At 26.1% G+C, this 23,144-nt stretch overlaps 1 protein-coding gene across 1 annotated transcript in view; it reads right to left on the bottom strand.

Annotated features, from left to right (window-relative positions):
• Window positions 1-23,144, bottom strand: part of LOC136089457 (nuclear cap-binding protein subunit 1-like) — a 151,507-nt gene that overhangs the window by 93,893 nt on the left and 34,470 nt on the right. Inside the window, exons 8-9 of the mRNA XM_065815467.1 lie at window positions 20,064-20,137; window positions 3,244-3,313 (exon numbers count right to left, since the gene is read on the bottom strand). Coding sequence (XP_065671539.1) covers window positions 3,244-3,313; window positions 20,064-20,137 — 144 coding nt within the window. The remainder of the gene's footprint in view (window positions 1-3,243; window positions 3,314-20,063; window positions 20,138-23,144) is intronic.

Raw genomic sequence — 23,144 nt, 5'->3', positions numbered from 1 at the left:
CTTTTTTATCATTTCTCTCATTGTCACTATTTTCACCTTGGGATGCTTCTATTTCTTCTTCATTTTCTTTGTCTGAAAATAATAAGTTTAAAAAGTAAAATATGGAAATATTTATACTAGTTAATTCAGTGATTAAGATTTGCAAAATGCAGTAAGTTAAGCACCTTCTTCTGCAGATATATCTAATATATATATTTATATATATATGTCTGACTTTATTAAAACTAACCTGAAATATAAACATTATCATCATTATCAGAAACCTCATGCTCTAACATATTGTTAGACACCCAATCACCATCCTCGCCATCAGAGTTATTGCTAGAAATATCACTGTTGGATCCTATCAATGCAACCAAATAGGCCTCTTTTTTTCTACATCACATAATCTGAAATAAAATTATAGTTTTATTATTCAATATTGTGATTCTTTAATAAAATAATACACTAGAATTAAATTTATTTTACCTTTCAAATTCTGCTATTGATAATTCCTCCATAACTCAGTTGTTAATTTTCTATTGTTATCTTAATATTATATTATTCCAGCACTATAGCTTGAATAATAATTGAAAAACTATTTTAAATATAACAATAAACAAAAAAATAATTTAAATTATAGTTTGCATAGAATTTACATTTTAAAGCCTGAAAAAAAAAGTTGGGTAACCCGGTACCCTGGTTGTCTAACAATGATAGTAAATTTGGTTGTGTACACAAGGGTTAAATTGCTTCTTTCCTTTGTTTAATATTGTTGAGAAAAAACTAGAACAAAATACAATTGTTCTAATAAATGAATTAATAAATTTATTTATTGAAACTTTGGTTTATTTTAACTGCGTAAATCGCTTTTAAATACAGTTTTAAAAGGTTTAAAGGATTAGTTACATATATTGCCTTCTTTTATTTTTATTTTCATTTTTAAATTATAAATATAAAAAAAATGCTAAATAGTATTTAATTTTTAACAAAACATTTTTGACGATTTCCAAGATCTTCTTGTAACTTTTTAATTTGCTAAAACAACTTTTTAACGACAGTCGATAAAAAAAACTATACATTTTACTTAGGAATGCCAGAATTTTACGGCTTTTACGAAGAAAAACACTAAAAAAAAAATTATTACAGGTTTATAAAATCCGTAAAATTGTAATTTTTGTAAAATCCAGACGTTTGACAACCCTAATTATATGGAAAGATTTCGAATATTTCAGATTTAAAATACTTAGTATTTTAAAACTAAAAATTATAAAATAGTTAAAAAAAAATTTTAACTTTCTTACATAGGCAATCGTATTATTGTTCATCATATTTTATATTACAATTTTTATCATAAGATAAATTAAAATAGTAAAAAACTTATTTAAATTGATAGCTTTTAAATGAAAGTTAAATTAAAGTTTTCGAAATTTTAATAACCTTTTATTGAAAAATTGGTTGGCTCGCTAATTTCCGTCAAATATAATTCTACTTTTATTTAAATACTTGGTGTAGTTAAGGCGATTTACAAATTATTCGAACTTATTTATTTGAAATTGGCATGACTATATAGGCGTATTATGTCCAAACAAAAGCTTTAGATGTTGTTTTTTTTTTCGCTTCAGGTTTTTTTAATATTTGAAGAATTTTTTTCTTTTTTACATAATTTTCTAATCCTTTTTACTACCCCTAATTGTGAATACAAAGAATACCATTTTGGAGCCTTTAGATCACTTTCGCTCATCGAAGTTAACATGAATTTAGTTAAAATCTTTTGAAAAAGTGCCTTAATTTACTATAGATCCTAGTTCTAATTGGTTCTGACCTATTAGCTTTATATAGTTGTCAAAATACAATATTTCTATCAATTTTTACAAAAAATACAAGAATTCCGACCAAAAAAGAACTTGCAATCAAGAAAAAGTTTAATAATAATAATTACAATAAACGTTTTAAGTTTTTAATCTATGATGTTCATATTACCTAAAAATCGTATTTATTTAAAATCTTATACAAATTTGGACAAGCGAATTAGGATTTTAAGAAGATTTTAAAAAAAAAATTAATCTGCGGTCTGGGTTTTTTCGCTTCAAACATTTATATTTTATGATACCGCAAAATTTATCATTTTATTTTTTCTGTCTTTTCATGATTCACAGACCTGATCATTTAACGGAAATATGTAGTAGTCAACAAAATATCATACAGACGCTACAGTATTTTAAAATTGCCTTAACTACGCCGAGTAAGTAACAAAGATATTTAAGGGGCAGATCGATTTTTTTCAATTTACAAATATACATTAAATATCTACGTAAATTTTGAATTTGTAAATTAATAAAAAATTAATTATTGTAATTATTGTAAACATTGGTTAATAATTAATAATATTATAATATTATTTAATTATCTTCTTTTATGTTTTAAGCAAATATAACATACAATACGTTTTATTGCAAGTTTTGATTTTTTGTTGTTGTTGTTATTTTCGGTTTACTTTACCAGCTAATTTATTTTACCAAAATTATTAATAAATCTTTTAATATAAAAACCTTAATAACTTATTTTATATTATAATATTTATTATTATGCAAATTTTATTTGTAACTTTCCTAAATTAAGATAAAAAGCAAGAATGTAAATAAAGAGTTTTTGAATAACAAAATAAATTAATAAAATAATTTATTAAACGCATTGAACAATTTTAACTGGAGAATAACTGACGTCAATTAAAAATTAAAAACATTTTTTTTAACTTTTGAATAAATGATCTTGCTTGTTAATGACGACACTTTTTTTTTCACATTAAAAAATCGATCTTAATTCTTAATTGATTAACTTAATTCATTTCCTTGTCGCGCGTACTAATTGCGTTTTTTACTAGTCTAGCGCAACAATTTAAATCTGAGACTGATTAAATTTTTTTTTTACCACGATCTTACAAACCTTTGGGAATTTTAAACCAATTGGGAAATCGCGTTATACGCGGCGCCATCAGGCTGGCTAACACCCTGTATGTATGTATGTATGTATGTATGTATGTATGTATGTATGTATGTATGTATGTATGTATGTATGTATGTATGTATGTATGTATGTATGTATATATATATATATATATATATATATATATATATATATATATATATATATATATATATCAAACACTATACAACATATATATTAGGTATTATTATAAACATTATGTAAAACAAATTGTTGAGAACAAAGATTTTTATCGTTATTGAGACAAAATAATCATACTTCTTCCTGAGGGTGAGGATTATCAGATGACCAAACTCGAAGTGCTTTACTATGAAGTTTGTTGCGTTTACTAAATGCAATTATTATACAATTATTTTTATTAATATTAATTATTAAATGAAAGTAATAATAAAATAATATTAAATAATGTTAAATATTATTATTATTATTTATTATATAAAATTACATAAAAATTTCGATAATAGAAAATATAGTTACATCCAAGTGCTGACATTTTAAAAATTTTCTATACCTTTATCACAAATCATTAACAAAAAATGCAGAAATTTCTGGAAACTCAAAAGAGTTGAATTTCTAGAATTCCTGAATATACCAGAAAAAAATTATATATGTGTGTAGTGTAACTATATGACATTTTTTGTTTAAGATTAAGTACATTAAATATATAAATATATTATATATTCAAAACTATATATATATAATTATATATATGTGGTAGTGGTGTAGTGGCAGAGCACTCACTTCATAAGCGAGAGGTTCCGAGTTGGATTCCCACCATGCCCCTGGTAGTACCGTGCTCAACTTGCTTCTCCACGCAGCGGCCTTGCTCGTCGACGTTCATATTTTGGAGCTATAGAGTTGGGAGAGGGTTATAACCACAAGTAGCCTCCTCATCTGTGGTGGCCTTGATTGCATAATCAGAATTAATTTAGCGTGAAAATGGAGCTAACATGTTCAAATTGTTGTTAGTCACACTTTATACTGTATAAAATATATATATTTCAAGATAATAACAAAAGAACTTTTGCAAGTTTCATGCAACATAAGTTAACAAAAACATGATAAAATTTCTTTTTTTTTCAAAATTTAGTTTCATCATTTAGAACCTTTTTTTTGTTTTGTTTTATTAAAACAAATCGTTTGTAAATGCTATTAAGTGGGATCATCTATAAAACACATCACCCTAATTTTGTCAATTCTAAATCCCTTCCCTCCTGTCACAAACAATCACATATACCTGAACCCCTCATCCTTCTAAACCGTGATAGCAGTTTTAACGTCAAAAGTATTTTAAAGGATTTTAATGTAAATTCTTTGCAGCATTTTAAATAGTCAACCTAATGAAAATAAGGCAATACGCATAAGAAGTAAGAAGTGTAAGTAAAACTTTGACAAGCCAAAGATTTTCTTATTTAAATGACTCAAATAAGTATTAATAAAGTTGTACTAAAATAATTTTTCAAAGTTGCTCTTTGTCTTGCGGAAAAACTGTTTTCGATTTGATTACTTTCATAAATGTTATGAAAAATCAATCAGGAAGAAAGGCACCAGTTTTTAAAAATTTCCATTGTTAATTATTTTTAATGTTCAATACTTTTGCAATTTTTTTTTTACATAATTCTAACTCTTAATAATAGATACAAAAAATCAGCAATAATATTCACTCGGTAATGTAGGTGATGTAACATAAGTTAAATATATATTATCAAAAAAAAACAGTTTATTTCTTTAGCCGGTCACATCTGAAAATTTTTTAGATATTTTTTAAACTGGTATAGAATTTTCAACATCTAGTGAATGTTTTTAATACAAACCGGCTAACTGATTTGCAGAAATCTCCCAAAAAATTAATTAAAAGTAATTAAATTAATCTACTATAGCATATATATGTAACAAAATGTTATCATATTTTTGTTACTTTAATTAAGTATGCATAATCAGAAAAAGAAGAAAAAAATGAAGAATAATGAAAGAAAAGATTGCTGCCTCATGCCATCCACTGCAAGTCAGGCTATTTGTCAGTTGATGTATGTACTAAAGCCCCGGCAGCAGGCTATTTCGGTATGACGTCAGAATACTCACCTAAACCAGCAGTAAAAGATATATAGAGTACATTAAGGGGGTTTTAGCATATATTTTATAAAATATATGCTGAGTACCCTTTTAATGTATTCTATATGATAAAAAGCACTGGTTTTTAAAAATTTTAAATAAAAAATATTTTTATGGGTGCAAATGCAAAATATTTAATGCATGCAAATTAACACCTGTTTTGGAAAAAAAGCAAAAACTTTATAATAAACACCTTTTTTTTAAACCAATATTAAACACTTTTTTATTTAAGATCATATCAAAAGTTTATAACAATAATAATTGCTTTTATGTTTATTATTATATGTTGCTAAGATATGTTTAAGTCAATTATTTAGACAAAGGAACTAAAATCAGGATATTTTCTGGTTAATTTATTTTCTGTGCCATGTATTTGATGCTGAATATATGTTTAAGTTTAAAGATAAAGTAAATAAAATTAATAAAACCTGTCTTAACTTGAAATCACTAAAATTATGTTACCAAAATTATTAGTAAATGTCTTCAAGTCAGTTATTACTTATAGACTGATAAGATAGTTCTTTAAAAGCTGCACTAAACAAATGACAGTGAAGTGTTGCTTTTAGAAATTTTTTTATCTTTTAATTTATAATGGCAAAACGGTCACAGTTAACATTAGATAAATAAAGTGCAATTCGCACACTTAGGGGAGAAGGATATAGTTCAAGGAAAAACTCCAAAAAACTCGATATTTCTGAACAATGGATCATTATATATTAAAATGCAACAAGAAACAAACAGTAATCAAAACAGAAAACATAGTGGGAGACCAAAAATAGAAAAGCAGAAGATCAATTTATAAAAGTAACTTTAAAGCAAAATTGTTGGTTAACAACCCCTAAAATACAGCGAAATTTAATATATATATATATATATATATATATATATATATATATATATATATATATATATATATATATATATATATATATTTCAGCCCTTGGAATTAGGATCGGCATTCAGCAATGTTGACCTATTTGCCGACCTAGAAGTGTTTGAAGTTGGCAAAAAATCGCTACATTTGTTTCTGTTTTATAGTAAAACATTTTGTTTCTCTGCCGACCTCAATCTGTTTGAGGTCAGCATCGATAAATTATTACTGACCTTATTTTTCCTAAATCTGAGGGCTGAGCTGTATATATACAGTAGAATCTCTCTAATTCGAATTCGATGGGGAAAAATAAAAGTTCGATTTAGAGAGATTTTCGAATTATAGAAAGTTAATTTCTCATAAACGCATTTCACGGTGACTTTGCATTTAATCGAATTATGGAGGTTTTCGAATTAAGGAGATTCGAATTAGAGAGATTGTACTGTATATGCATGTATGTATGTATGTGTGTGTGCATATATATATATATATATATATATATATATATATATATATATATATATATATATATATATATATACATATATATATATATATATATATATATATATATATATATATATATATATATATATATATATATATATACACATACACATATATAAAACATAACATATATAAACTCAGGCCTTGTTTTAAATTGTTACACGTAGAGCGATTTACATACACCTTAAGCGATTTTATATGAAAGCAGTAAGCGATTTTGGTTAAGCTAATTTTAACAATTTTTTAACTTTTAAATTATTCTATAAGTGGAAAGATAAAAGAAGTAATTAATTTAAAAAAAAAGCATATTAGCTTTTGAATGACGTTTATGTAAAAAAAATTGTTACAAAGTTTGAATGACAACTATAGATGTAAATGCTATTTACTAATAAAAAAAACTCAAATAAAATTAAAAATTTATTTTTATTTTGTTTTAATTTTATGGTAATGATTTATTATTTTGCTTAGAAAATGCTAATACTTTACGCTTGGAGCAAGATAATAATAATATAATTAAATTGATAAAAAATATATCATTTAATTTGAAACTAATTTAACAAAAATTTATAATTTTATTCTGATAAAAAAAATAGATAACTCAATTTAGATTTAAAAAATATGAAACTTATTTTAATTTAAAATAAAAATTTAACTTTCTTAAAATTAAAGTTAATGCTTGGCTTTAACTTAACTGTCAAATTTATTCAAAAATATTACTAACTATTGTTCCATATTTAAATTTCATTCGTTCTTAAAAAAATATTAGCACATTTTTATTGCAATTATTTTTTGGTTTTCCTTCCTGGACATTTTTTTTTTACTCTAAATTGAACTTTTTTTTTTGTATCTTCGCTTCCAACAAGGCTGCAAGCAACCACTATAAGAGTTGGAAGTTACCGGAAGTAAAAAGATGAAGTTTGTAGAGCAAGATCATGATTGACAGACAACTTCAAAGATTGCAAATTATATGAATCAGGAAAGATAACTATAAGAGTTGGAAGTTACCGGAAGTAAAAAGATGAAGTTTGTAGAGCAAGATCATGATTGACAGACAACTTCAAAGATTGCAAATTATATGAATCAGGAAAGCAAGATGAAGAAAGCGAAGAAAAAGCAAGACGAAGGAAGCAAGATGAAGGAAGCAAGATGAAGGAAAAAAACTAGACGAATAAGAGTTTTTGGAGCACTTAGGAACAGTCACAGAAAAAGGATGAGATTTAATTAAATAAAGAGTAACACAAGAATGAATTTTAGTAGATGGCACAAGAGATGCTGGCTCTTTGGAATGCCCATTATAGTATTTATAGAAAAGAGAAAGAGAAGCAACATTACAACGATGTAATAATGGTTGTCTCCAACAATGTAATAATGAGTCGGCTCCAAGAGCATGTCCAACTATGTTTACAATGTGTTTTTACCCCTCGGCATCATAAGAAGATCCGCCCCAGAAATGGAAACAGTATTCCATACAAGGCCGGATTTGAGATTTATAGAGATAGAGAATAGAATCCGGAGTAAAAAAGTGTAGAGCTCATTGTAGAGGATTGGCAGAAAAAAATGAGTTTTATCTGAACTCAAGTTCACCAGCCGCTGAGCCACATGCTGTAGCAGATCCTAAGATCCTTTTCAAGCTCAGATGCCCCCTCCATGCAATCAGTAAGTGTTGGCTTCTTATCATAACAAGAATAAATGGTAGTGTCATCATAAAAAGAGTATAGGGCCAAGGATTGAATTTTGAGGAACCCCTGAAGTTACAGGATATGAAGACTGTCCATTGAGGACAACTTATAGGAGGCCTTCTTCAAGACAGTAGCCAGATGCGTTTAACATCTGCCCAAGATGAGTATTTTTATCAAGACACCATCTTTAGCCATTACTCAACCAAGAGCCTCAAGGCAGGGGGTGTTTTAAGCCAGAGTTGACTTTTCCTAGCCTTTGCCTAAAAAAGCGTATCCTACAAGGCAGCAGGACATGAAGCAGATTGTATTGGGTTACATGTTATCAGGACAGGATAACCTGACAGACATTGTATTTCATTAAACATTATATATATATATGTCGTATATTTTATAAATACAAAAATAACTTTATATATACAATAATTGATATATATATTTACAACCCTTAAATTAACAGCTGCATATGCAGCTGCATCAAAAATTTGCACAAAATAAAATATGCATACAAAACTTTTTTTTTTATAACGCAAGTTAAATTGCAACAACTATTTTTTAATAAATAATTATACAACATATAATTTTTAAATTATATGTTGTATAACTATTTATTAAATGATGTTAGAAAAAATAACCATTGCTATCACAACAAAATTGTTAACGATTTTGTTGTGAAAGCAAAGTAAAATAATAAATAAAGCAAAGTAAAATTTTTAATAAATAAAATAAATTAACGTAATTTTTTTATTTGTAACTCGCTAATTTTTTTAAATAAAAAATAAGTTGTAGCCACAATTAAATAAAAGCCACAAATAAATAAAAAATAAGTTGTAGCCACAATTAGGCATTTAAGAATTATTAATTTAAAAGTTCAAAAATTTTACATATTTTATTTCATTAATGGAAACATCAAGAAAAGAAAGAAATTTGTTAATATTAAACAATTTTTAAAATGTAATATTAAATTTAATTATTTAATATTAAAAAAAAAAATAAAAGAAAGTAACATTCCCTTATAGTATTAATAAAAAGAAGTTAAATAAAATTCATCTCGTTTTGCGGTAATAAATATTGTTGCAGTAATTTAAAAAAGTTTATGCCTTTAAAAAAGAAAATAAATAAAAGAGAATTTCATGACTTCAAATTCAAATTAGGCTATTGTGTTAAGCATTTTTTATTTAAAACAAGGCCAGTAATCAGTTGTTATACTGAATAAGGGAGCTGTGAGGGCTTCAATACATACATCAACTGATTAAGGGAGAACATGCAAAGGAGTCGCTGCTACATCAACTGAGGGTTTGGGTTAAGGAAACAGTTTTTTTCCTTACTTCGTTATATCTTTTTTTTTTTTCTCCGAAAAAAGTTGTCATTTTTGATGCAAAAATACATCTATACACTCCATAGTAAAAATACATTTGTACATACATACATACATACATCAGCGCTAGATATGTACGCCTAGAGCGATTTACATGAAGCAACTTTGATAATTTTTTAACTTTTAAATTGCTCTATTAAGCGGTAAGATAAAAGAAGTAATTAATTTTACAAAAAACCACTTTGACAATTATGTAAAAAAGTTTGAATGACAATTATGTTGGATATATGCGCTATTTACTAATGAAAAAACTTAAGCTTTATTAAGCTTTTTTTTATCAAAATATATTTAGTATACTATATATTTTAATAAATAATGACAAATTTTGTGAAAAATAATTAATAAAATTGTTTATTGTTTTTAGTAACAAAAAACAAGTTTATTCAATTTTTGCTTTGTATACAAAGTTACTAAATGAAACTTAAAAGAAAACCATAAAAGAAATATTTATAATTAAATGTTGCGATAAATTTTTTTATGTGTCATTTTTTTATTTAGCAAGCCCAAGTATATTTATTTATACAAGTTTTTATAGCAATAAAAAGAAATTCCTGAAAAACAAGTGAATAACAAAAAAGTTATATTTTATATTATCGCTGTTTATGTTATTTTAATTATTATTTTGTTTTATGGTAATGATCGATTCTTTTGCTTGAAAAGCGCAAATATTGAACGCAAACACGTTTGAAGCAAACCAATACAAAATATATAATAAAAATAAGGTCTTGCAATGTCATACTTTATATAAAATATTTATTTATTCAAAATGTATTTATTTTTAACAGCAGCATTACATAATTAACAGTTTATGCGCTTATCAAAAAATGAACAGAAAAATTCTTAAAGCTTAAAAAAAAATTAAAAAGTTATTTAAATTACTCTTTTAATTTTTAATATGTTAAAGGTATGTGTAATATTCAGACTTTCCAATAAAGTTAGCACACAGCAATCTTTACCAGTTTTATTTTTTAGTAGAAGATATATTTACTATTAAAGCTTTGTATTACCTCAAATATTATTAAACTTTTGGAAAAAGCATTTTTTTTTTTTTTGAAAGAAAGGAGGCAGACAATTAACTGTTATTCTCAACATTTAATTGACACTCTGTTGATGATGACAATGTCTTCTATGAACAGGGCAATAAAATTGTTAAGAAAACTTAAATTTAGATAAATCAAGAATAGAGTATAATTTCCACTTAACACTTTTATTGCGCCAATAAGGAAATTTCCTAATGAAGGTACACATTGCAGACTCCATGAAATTTATAACAAGACACATTTTAATGAAAGTTGTTAATCTTTACTAATGACTATTTATATTTCTATATAAATAAAGACAAACTAGAATACATAAAAAATTTACTTTTCCTATTCTTTGCCAAATTTTTAAAATTAAAATATGGATAGTACTTTGAAAAACAAGAGAGTTCTTTTGAAGACTTTTAATAGATGGGAGTTTGTCAAGGATTTTCAAATTGAAACCATTACAGAAAAAGAAACTATTTATGTAGTTAAAATCATATGTAAATTGTGTGCTCTTCATCGAAGTACTATTTTATTAAGAACTAATGGAGCAGTAAGAGCAGCTGCCTTACGATTTATAAATGGTACAAGTAATATTAAAAAAGATAGCACTAGTAGACATATATCAAGTAGGACTCACCAATATGCTATACAATTGGAAAATGAAGACTTTGACAATAATAAAGAAGGAGCAAAAAATGTAAGGGTTTAATTTAAACTGTTGATGTTTTATTTTAATAACTTCTTCTACTTTCAAGCCATTTCAATTTAAAAGCAAATAAGTTAATAGCAGACCACCGAGAGCGGTCACGCTCTGGGACAGCAACCCTGATTGGTGCCCTTATTAAAATTTTTCGATATTATAGATAAAGGACCTTATTTTATTTTTTTTAAGTTACCTTTTCATTTGGCACCCTTTAAAAAATTGTAAAAATTAAAAGTAATTTAATTTTTACAATTTTTTTTAATAATATTTGTTGTAACTTAGTGAATATGAATCCATAAAAAAAGATATCGTTTAATTGTGACCTTCTGATACAATTTGTTTGCTTAACTTTTTGATTTGCTTCTAAAGTTTATTTTTGATTATTAACTGTTATTTCTTTTTTTTTAAATACTTTAATTTTAAAATGTTTCACACACTCGTAAATTATGCGCAGTTCCTATAGTCTTTGTAGATGGTACATTTCATCATTTAGTAACATGTTACTGATTGACAAAAATGACATAAAAAAAATGTTTTGAATTTATTTTAAATTGTTTTATTTTATTGAAAATTTGTGTGTAAATAACGTTTTAAATAACAAAATGCAGGCAAAATATTTTTTTGAAAAAAAAATTTGATTTTTAACAATAACAATTGCATTATGTAACCTTTCTAAGGGCTGAAGAAGTCATTTTTTTAAGACCCGAATTTAATTGAAAGACAAATTTAGGCTATTTTAAAGAATATTTGCTGCTCTTAGACCAAACTTATACGATGGAATTGAATTTTCTATCAAACTTGTACTGGTTCTATATAAAATGTTAAATGCTATTTTTTTTTTCCTAATTATTTAGTTCGTACAAATTAAATAAACGCCTCAACTATTTTTATATTTCAGGGTGTGGATATTAAAAAATACTTCTTTATGCCAGAAATAAAAATGTTTAAAAGTTAGGTTACCAAACTTGGCAATTTTTACAATATATAGAAATGAAAAGATTTGAAATTCGAAATTTATATGTTCAAGTAACTTACTAACGTAACTTAACAAATAGTTTTTTACTTTTAGTAACTTACTAAAAGTAAAAAACTATTTGGTTATAAATTGTTCCAGCTGTTATATATATTGAATTTAGCATTTACGTTTTACTGTTAAGCAAATTTTGGCGCTGTTATTAACTTATATTCTTTTCAAAAACATAACTAGTAATCGTATTACTGCCATATTCATTATTGTTGATGATGGAGTAACCACTTTAAAAATATTTTAGATGAAATAGAAATGAGCGTTTTATCAATAAAAAAAGATTCGCTTTCCGCTAATTTTTTTGTACCATGAAAAAATGTCTTCACAAGCAAAAAAATAAAATAAATTGATAATATTCGGTAATCAAATTGATAGAGGTTGAACTCTGTTTAAAAATCATTTATATATATATATTAACAGGTGGATTTAAAGAATTTTAAAAAAGCTTTTACAAAAAGCTTTTACTTAAATCTATCGTCACAGAAAGAAATACTCATGATAAATTGCTACCGCAATCTGGTAAAATTGCCTATGAAATGGGGTGCCATCCTACAATGTCTCAATCACATTTTTCTTTTCTGGTAAGATTTAAAACTTTTCTGACATATGAGTGAAATACCATTTTTGCCATTATAACATTTTATTTAACTGTTAGGGTATTATGAGCACCTTAAGCCAAAATTGGAATTTTTTCTAAATTAATTATGCTTAATCCAAAATTTTTTAAATAAACAATTTTTAGGGATCACTACTTATGATCTACTTAGATATTCGGACACCCAAAATACTTTTCTTAAAAACAGAAAGGTTTTAAAAAAGTAGTCTAAGTGCTCATATTACCCCGACCATTTGGTAATACGAGCACTTTAAATTAAGTTTAAAAATTAATATTAAGTATAAAAAATAACAACATAACAATTTGAACTAATTTGTGGAATATAATGAATCGTTATTAACAAAATTTATTATATAAATCATTAAAAAAGCCATTTTTTATTGAAACAAAACTACTTTGTTTTATGCAACAACAACAACAAAAAAAAAACAATAAGATAGTCTGTTATTTTTTTAATTTTATTAACTCAAACCTTAAAAACGATAAAATTACAAATTTTTTGAATTTAACTTAAAGATATTTTGTATTGTTAAAATATTAAACATTTTTGCTATGTTTTGCTTTTATTCAAAAAGAAATCAAAACCACTGCAATTTTAGGACTTTAAACTAGGTAATTTTAATTAAAAACACTTGGTAATTTGAGCACGTTTGTATTACACAAAAATGTTTTTTTTAAATAAAGTCAAAACTAAATGTTTAATATAAAACTAAATGTTTAATAACGAATGATGATATTTTGCGTAATGCGTAATGATAATATTTTAACAAAAAATTGAATAGCGTTTTAATTAGACGAGAGCAATTATTTACTACATATAATTTTACGCAAATTATACTGATTCTTGTTATAACCATATTGTTGTCACAGTTCCATATAAAGTTGATTCATAAATTATAAAGCAACTTTAGCTTCACTGCTTACATCTTAGAAGTTTTTGGGTATGCTTATAATAACCAAGGTGCTCATGTTACCCTAATCTACTCTATTTGTTTTATTTTTCTACCTGTATATGCTTACAAGTTCTATTTTTTTAATGGATGCATTTAACATTTTTATTTAAGGTGAAGTGTGCAAAATTACCTGGCGCAAGCTTAATTAAACGAAATGAGAATAGTCATACTGGAAGAAAAATGATTAAATGTTGTGCTGACTCAGTAGGTGAAAAATGTGTTGAAAACCTTTATACGGTACAACTTTTTTTCTATTCTTAGTGACGGTAGTCAAGCAAAAAAAACGGGCAAAGAAAAAGAACTGGTTTTAGTTCAAACGGAAAGAAATAGTATACCGATCTATATGGTCACAGAGTTGCTGGACATATCACTCTTCAGTGGCAGTGACTCAAACTCAGTAACTAATGGTATAAACAGCATATTTGAATCAGATGCATCATTATTTAAAATAAGATCTTAACATTATACTAACAAAGTGATATGTGTAACTGCAGATGGTGCAAATGTAAATTTTGGTGTACATAACGGTGTATTGACACAATTGCACCAGAGTCGCCCATGGTTGATAAAAATCCATTGCATTAATCATAGGGTTGAATTGGCAGTAAAAGAAGCATTTAAAGAAATCCCTGATTTTACAAAAATTGATGACTTTTATATCGCTAACTACTATCTATTAAGGAACTCTGGTAAATTAAAAGCGGAAGTTGAAGCAGCCTCAAAATGCCTTGGTATAACACACCACAATTTACCAAAAATTATAGGAACAAGGTTTGTTGGACATAGGAGGAAAGGAGTTTGTAGTCTGTAAAAAACATGTAGTTATTTTTATTTAATCTCGTCAAAAAATCAATTATATATATATATATATATATATATATATATATATATATATATATATATATATATATATATATATACATATATATATATATATATATATATTGATTGCCTGCTAAATCAAAACTCTTAATCGATGTTGCAGTCAAAAAATCAATTATATATATATATATATATATATATATATATATATATATATATATATATATATATATATATATATATATATATATATATATATATATATTGATTGCCTGCTAAATCAAAACTCTTAATCGATGTTCCTCAGTATTCCTCGCTTCCAATCAGTATTCCTCGCTTGTTTTACCTATTTGTCAGTCAATGTATGTAAACAGTAAAAAAAAAAAAAAGACTTTCATGGTCGGCATTTGGCAATGCAGTCTATATATATTGAACAATATTTATTAATATTTTTAAATAAAATTGGCAGTTAAGTTCTACTCAAACATAAACTTTGTTTTTTTATTATCTATATATATATATATATATATATATATATATATATATATATATATATATATATATATATATATATATATATATATATATATATATATATATATATATATATATATAGTTTGTTGCATTTGGGAAGCACTTAAGGAAAAAAATGATTCTTACGCCAACACATACGTCACTATTAATTACTTTTGACTTTCGCCCAACATTTGTGCGTTGAACAAAAGTCAAAACCATTAATTTAATTACAAATCAATCCTTTTTTAAAAAAACCACAAAAACGCAAATTTAATTGACCAGAATGTTTTTATAAATATTCTGAATGTTTTTAACAATATAAACAATGTTTTTATTTTTATTTTTTTTAATAAAATGTTTTTATTTTTAATTTTTTTAGTAAAATGTTTTTATTTTATTTTTTTTACTGTAAATCATGCGCGGAGTGTTGCTACATCGACTATCTTATAGCCTGACTTGCAACGGAGTGCTGCTACATTGACTGACAAATAGCATGACTCGCAAGGGAGTACTGCTATATCGACTGACAAATAGCCTGACTCACAATGGAGTGCTGCTACACTTACTATCTTTTAGCCTGACCCGCCAGGGAGTGCTGTTACATCGACTTAAGATTTGGTTGGGGCAGGCAGTCTATCAATTAATAAATAAAAAAATTCCGGTCTTGCATTTTAGTTTTTACTTTTTGTCAACAAAATATGGAAAAAACTTTCGGACAACATATAAGAGTTCTATATATATATATATAAATATATTTATATATATATATTTTTTGTTATTCACCTCCTCAAGACCGAGAAGGCCACTAAAGATGAGGAGGCTACTTATTAGTGGTTATAACCCTCTCTTGTGTCATTTATATCGTTTGTTTCAATTATTTGATCAAAGTCAAATAATTGTTAGATATTCTCTATGCTTTTGCATATATTTTGCGAGAGAACTCTCAATAATTTCATTATAATCTTCAACCGACCAAAGACTATGGTTTCCAAGAATTTCAACACAATCAGCAAGTGCCTCGTGACTCAAAGAAAGTCTTTTATCTGATAAAATATTTGTGACAGTGTTAAATGTCCTTTCAACTTGTGAATTCGATCCAGATATACTCATATATATATATATATATATATATATATATATATATATATATATATATATATATATATATTTTTTTTTTTTTTTTTTTACTGTTTACATACAATGACTGACAAATAGGTAAAACAAGTATATATATATATATATATATATATATATATATATATATATAAAATATATATATATACACTACCGTGCAAAAGTCTCCGCTCATTTGTAATATTTCAATAAAGTAACAAAAGTTTGCAAGAAAATTGCGTTTATTTTTAATTGTTTATTTAACAACGAATTAGACAGTAAATACAATACATTTTAGGATGATTTTAAATATATAAAATCAATAAAATGTTAATATACAAAGTTGTGAATGTTAAATTTTATTTTCATCAATATGAGACCCCTTGGAGCGTATAACAGCAGCACATAATCTTGGCATTCGGGCTAATAATTTATTCATGGTTTCCGCTGTTATCTCATTCCAAGCTTTTTGCAAACGTTCCCATAGCATTTGCTGATTAATAAAAGATGTTTCACCTGCTTCTCTGATCTTCCGATCCAGTTCATCCCACAACTTTTCGATGGGTGATAGATCTGGTGATTGAGGAGGCCAAGTCATAATTTTGCAAACTTTTCCCCTTTCTTTTAGTTTCAAATAATTTTTGCATAATCCAGATGCAAGTTATGGATCGTTGTCCTGCTGCATGATGAATCCTTTCCCAATTATACGAATACCAGATGGAATCGCGTGCTTAACCAAAATATTATGGTACATGTGTTTATCCATGGTAGATGTGATTTTAACTAAATCTCCAGTTAACCCATTGCCAAAACATCCCCAAAGCATAATATTACCACCTCCATGTTTTACAGTACTTTGTATACATTGAGGAAGCACTCTTTCATTAGGTAAACGCCTAACATGCACGCGACGTCGGGTACCAAAAAGTTCGAACCTACTCTCGTCTGTCCATAGAACTTTCTTCCAATCTTCTAATCCCCAATTTTTATGCATTTTTGCCCATTCCAATCTTTTCTTCTTATTTACTGCCCTCAACAAAGGTTTACGTGCAGCAACGCATCCAATTAAGTTGACTGATCTTAGTCTTCTTTTTACAGTATCAGTTGATACTGGCTTTACCCTTGTTTTGTTGAGTTCTGCTGTTAAAATTGTGGCTGGAATTTTTCTATTTCTTTTGCTGGACACAACAATAAACGTATCTTCTTGCTGTGATGCAACTCTTGGTCTTCCAGAACGTGATCTGTCACTGTTGGAACCAATATCATGCAATCGTTGTAGAGCATATCTCACACCTGATTCGGATATTTTTAACCTGGAAGCAATTTTTCTATATGAATAACCTTCTTCACGTAAAATACATATTTTGCCACGAAGTTCTTCACAATATTCTTTCTTTACTTTCACCATTTCTCAAATTCTTTATTAAATTCAAGACATTAAATGCGCACACTAATGCCATTTTCAAGTATAAATATAAACATAAGTCTATTAAAAGCAACCAATTAAAATTACTGAAAACATCCTTACCATGCCGGAAAGTATCATGCTACTGTCAAACCTAAGCTTACAAAAAATATTTTGGTTAAAACTTTTGTGCAGTTTTAAATTTAATAAAGAATACTGAAGAACTTTATATGTATTTTACGTGAAAAAGGTTATTCATATAGAAAAATTTCTGCCATGTTTTTAGCAGCAGAACTCAACAAAACAAAGGTAAACAAAATTATTTGAAACAAAAAGAAAAGGAAAAAGTATGCAAAATTATGATTTGGCCTCATCAACTTTTTATATTAACATTTTATTCTTTTTATATATTTAAAATCATCCTAAAATGTATTGCATTTACTGTTCCTTGCAAATATTACACATGAGCGGAGACTTTTGCACGGTAGTGTATATATATATATATATATACATATATATATATATATATATATATATATATATATATATATATATATATATATATATATATATATATATATATATATATATGTATATATATACAGGCCTTGATCTAAAGCGTTTAGTGTAAAGCAATTTACGTACCCTTAACCGATTTTACATAAGCAGTAAGAGATTTCGGTTAAGCGACTTTTTATCATTTTTTATCTTTTAAATTATTCAATAAGCGGTAAGATAAAAGAAATAATTAATTTTAAAAAAAGTCACATTAACTTTTGAATGACCTTTATGTAAAAATATTTTTACTAAAGTTTGAATGACGATTATGTTTGATATAAACACTATTCAAATAATAAATTTAAATAATAATTTTTTTTTATAAGTAAACATTTACTAATGAAAAAAACTCAAAATTATAAGTTTGTTTTTATTTTGTTCTTATTTTATTGTAATGATATATATATATATATATATATATATATATATATATATATATATATATATATATATATATATATATATATATATATATATACATAATATGATATATATACATAATATATGTATATATATATATATATATATATACATAAAAATATCAGGCCTTGTTTTAAAGCGTTAATTCTTTAAGCAATTTTACGTAAGCAGTAAGCGATTTCGGTTAAGCGACTTTTAATTGTTTTTTAACTTTTTAATTATTTAATAAGCGGTAAGATAAAAAAAGTAATTGATTTTAAAAAGAGTCACATTAAATTTTGAATGATGTTTATGTAAAAATATTTGTTACAAAAGTTTGAATGAATGACAATTATGTTTGACATAAGCCCTATTTACTAATGAAAAAACATCAAATAAAATTAAAAGTTTATTTTTATTGTTTTTATTTTATTCTAATGATTGATTTTTTTAAGCTTGAACCAAAGATCATAAAAGCATAATTTAATTCTTAAAAAAAAAATGATTTAATTTAAAACTAATTTAATAAGAATATATAATTTTATTCTGATAATAAAATTATATATAGATAACATTTAACTCATTAAATATTTCAAATATCATTCAAGTCATTTTGCGGTAATTAATATTATTGCAGTAATTTAAAAAAGTCCTTAAAAATAAAAAGAATTTTATGACGTCAAATATTAAGCTAATGCATTAAGCATTTTTTATTTAAAACAAGGCCTGTATATATATAATAAAATTATTTTATTCATGCTTTATTTTATACTCTATACTTTAATAAAAAATTTTATGAGACAATATGCATATATGAAGCCAAACAAAAGTTTATTTCATAACTAAGAATTAATTTCAGTCTATTAACTCTAAATAAAGAAAAATACCCAAAGTGAGTTGGCCTAAAATTGACTAAAAACACAGTACACACCTTAAGTAGGATTAAAATGTGTGGTATTCGATCTGCACTAGTGCAAAGTTTTTCACATACCTAGCATATATAAGACGTGTAATGACACCACATCTTGAATTTATTTCCGACCAAAACTGATATATGGATGATGTTAAACACAATGAAGTTTAGAAAAGTTAGTTTAGAGAAAAAGGCAAAATAGCTTGGATAATAATAACTCAATAATAAATTTTTTGAAAATGTATGGTTGGTTCCTTTGTGTCTAACACCATCCGTATATATAGAGTGTTACATTGATTTAAAAACTTAGTTTGCAATATAATAAGTTCAGTGCTAAACTAACTAATCACTATTTATGTAATGGCATGTATTTATTAACATTCATATTTACATAAATATGTACATTTTGTGTGTTTTTGTGTTTCCCTTGTTCACTTTAATGTTAACTTTGAACTATGAAATTTTTTTTTTTAAATCAAACCTTATAAAAACCTCTATTGATTCAAGTAGTCGTCCAAATTCATTAGGCTTTTTAGTTGAAAGCTCTTTTCCACACTGTAAAAAAAAATTAAAACTAACATATAGTATTGATAATGAAAGAAAAGCAAATAAATAAAAAATATCTATTTAAAAAAAAAATTGAAACTGCAAATATTTTTTCAATTTTAAATTAAAACAATATTGTAAAAGTTGTATTGATGAAAATGCTGAAAATGCATTACTATCCATGCTCTTCAGCCCTCGGAATTTGGGTCAACATTCAGCAATGCCGACCTAACTGCTAACCAAAAAGTGTTTGGGTGGGAAAAAATTGCGGACCACATTTCTATGTTTTGTGGTAACCCTTTTGTGTCATTTTTTTGCCGACCCCTAAGAATTTATGTTTGGCAATTTATCGCCAACTTCATTCTTAATAATTTTGAGGGCTGAATGGGCATATGTCATTGCAGTGCTATATATGCAGAGGAAAAAGATCTAGCTAGTGCGTAAAAATGAACTCCTGATGTAAAAAGTTGAATTTTTTTCTGGAAGATTGCAAAGTAAATCAGTATTAACAATTAATACATCATCTAGTAATGTTATATACAATCAAAGTAAATCACTATTAACTATTATAACATTATTGTTACATAAAAATAAATAGTTTTGCTTAGTTTGCAGTTGAAAAAATAAATATTTTTTAGGAGAAGTAAATTTTACAATATTATCCAAATAAGTTCAATCCCCACCGCGTACCTGGTAGTACCGCGCTTAATTTGTTTCTCTGCGCAGCAGCCTTGTTTGTCAAGATTTGTGTTTCGGAGTTATAGAGTTGAGAGAGGGTTATAACCACAACTAAGTAGCCTCCTCGCCTGTAGTGGCCTAGTCGCTGTAGTTCTCAGCCCTGGGGAGGTGAATTAACAAAAAAACAAAAAAAGTTTAAAACTAAGTTAATTAAAATTAAATTTAAAGTTTACAGTATTATCTAAAATCACTAAATTATAAAAAAGAAAATTTGAAAAACAATACTATTCACAACCTGGATTAAATGAATAACAAATAAAAAGAGAAAAAGGGGGGGGGGAAGAGAGAAAAAAGAAAAAAAAAAGGAAAAGTCATCAGATCAATGAAAAACAAATGCTTTATCATAAATTCTTATCCTGCAACTACAGGCAAATATCTCATTTAAATATACAAATATATCAATTTAAATTTTGTGTAACGATTCTTTGCTATAAAAGATGTAAAAGAGCCAGTGTTTGCACTTTACACTTGGTCAAAACACCTTGTATTAAACTCTATTGTATTAAACTCAAGAATCAAATGAAGATGAAAATGAAATAGAAATGAAATTTAATGAAGATGGGTAGAAATTTTTCAGATTTGAGTAAAAACAAATACAGGGAAACAGCTAAAGACAAGACAAATTAAAAGGATTTTACTGCATTTTTGAATAAACCACTCAGATAAAGATTTAAGTTTTTGGTACACCAGAAAAGACCAAGACTTAAGTAACCAAAGTTTAGTGTACCAATTGTTGATTTGTTTTAAAGTATTAACTATTGATAAAAATATTACCTGAAAGGGGTCATTTGGTACTTATAAAAAAAGAAAGTCCATACTTTATGGACTAATACAAGGAGGCTGCTGGTCCTCTTGAAGTACCCAATTAATGACCTTCCAACAAACCACCTGCCAACCTTTAGAAACACTCTAGGATACATCCAGTTTCTAAAATCTGCCAACTAAAATATCAAATTTTATAAAAGCACTATAATAAAACGATAAAGTATTTGAATGTTGTTAGCAATGGCTTATTTTATACAATGCATATTTAATTCAATACCCCTTCCAAGTGTAAAAAAACAAGATGCAATGAAGTAAATAAATAACAACAAAACCATTATAATAATTTTTATTTTAAATTTTTAGATCAATAAGATTTCAATAAACTAAGTTGGTCATATCCTGCCCACAGAAACATAACAACAGGGATCTGATCTGCAAAGATAATTCCTGAGAGAATCCTAAACAAAGATGTGTTTTTTCTGCTGTAATAGATGTTTGGAAAAATACAAGGTTTCAAAACTTTAACATCAATGGTTTTAGCATCAGAGATAAGACACTGAAGCTTTATAATAAGTACACATGTAAACTGGAACTAGTGCGTACAAAAGTTTAAACATAAAGTAAGTCAGGATTGTTTTTGTTCTGAAAATGTCAAATAGGAGGTTATTTAGTTTTATCTAATTCAGATAGGAGTTACAGAGGAGTTAAACCACATGTAGAATAAGTATACTAAGTTCAAGAGGATGGAGGAGGGATATAAATATTTTATTCGCTTACTTCAAAAAGGGGGCGGGGACCTATAAATGATGCTGTCACCAATAATATGAAAAAGTAATAATTTTAAAAACACGCTCAATGTACACATAACAAAAGACAAATTAAATAATACAAAAAAGGAAAAACACAAATAGCGGAGTGTCTAACTTTATCTCTTTTTTTTTTTTGTTACTTTACCTTCACAAGGCCGATAAGGCAACTACAGATGACGAGGCTACTTGTCGTTATAACCCTCTCAACTCTAACTACAGGTACTACCAGGAACGTGGTGGGGATCGAACTCGGAACCTCTCACTTATAAAGCGAGCACTCTACCACAACACCACTACCGCATGTGATTATAATTTTAATAAATGGTTTGATATTTACAATAAACATATTTTAGTCAGAATACAGACTTATTTTGCTAAAGAACTAATTAATAACAAGAATATGCATAAATATATAAATATTTAATAATATTTACATATAATATTTAAAATCAAAGTGAATTTAAAAAAAAATCTTTTAACATATAATATTTTAAATATCCATCTCTGAGATGATGTTACAAAGCATGAAAATTTCCATCAAAAACTTAAGAAAAGGGAACAAGAAAAGATATTTTGTTTATATCTTTTATTTTTATTTAATATTTGTTCATTAGTTTAAACTATTTGTAAAACAGTCTTTACCAACTTATTAAAAAGATATTTTTTTTATTTTTGAATTATTTATTTAAAATGCAGTATTAGCC

The sequence above is a fragment of the Hydra vulgaris genome, chromosome 13, assembly GCF_038396675.1.
Source record: "Hydra vulgaris chromosome 13, alternate assembly HydraT2T_AEP".
NCBI classification, from domain to species: Eukaryota; Metazoa; Cnidaria; class Hydrozoa; order Anthoathecata; family Hydridae; genus Hydra; species Hydra vulgaris.
The sequence above is the reverse complement of the archived record's forward strand: the minus strand, read 5'-3'. Positions and strand labels throughout refer to the sequence as shown.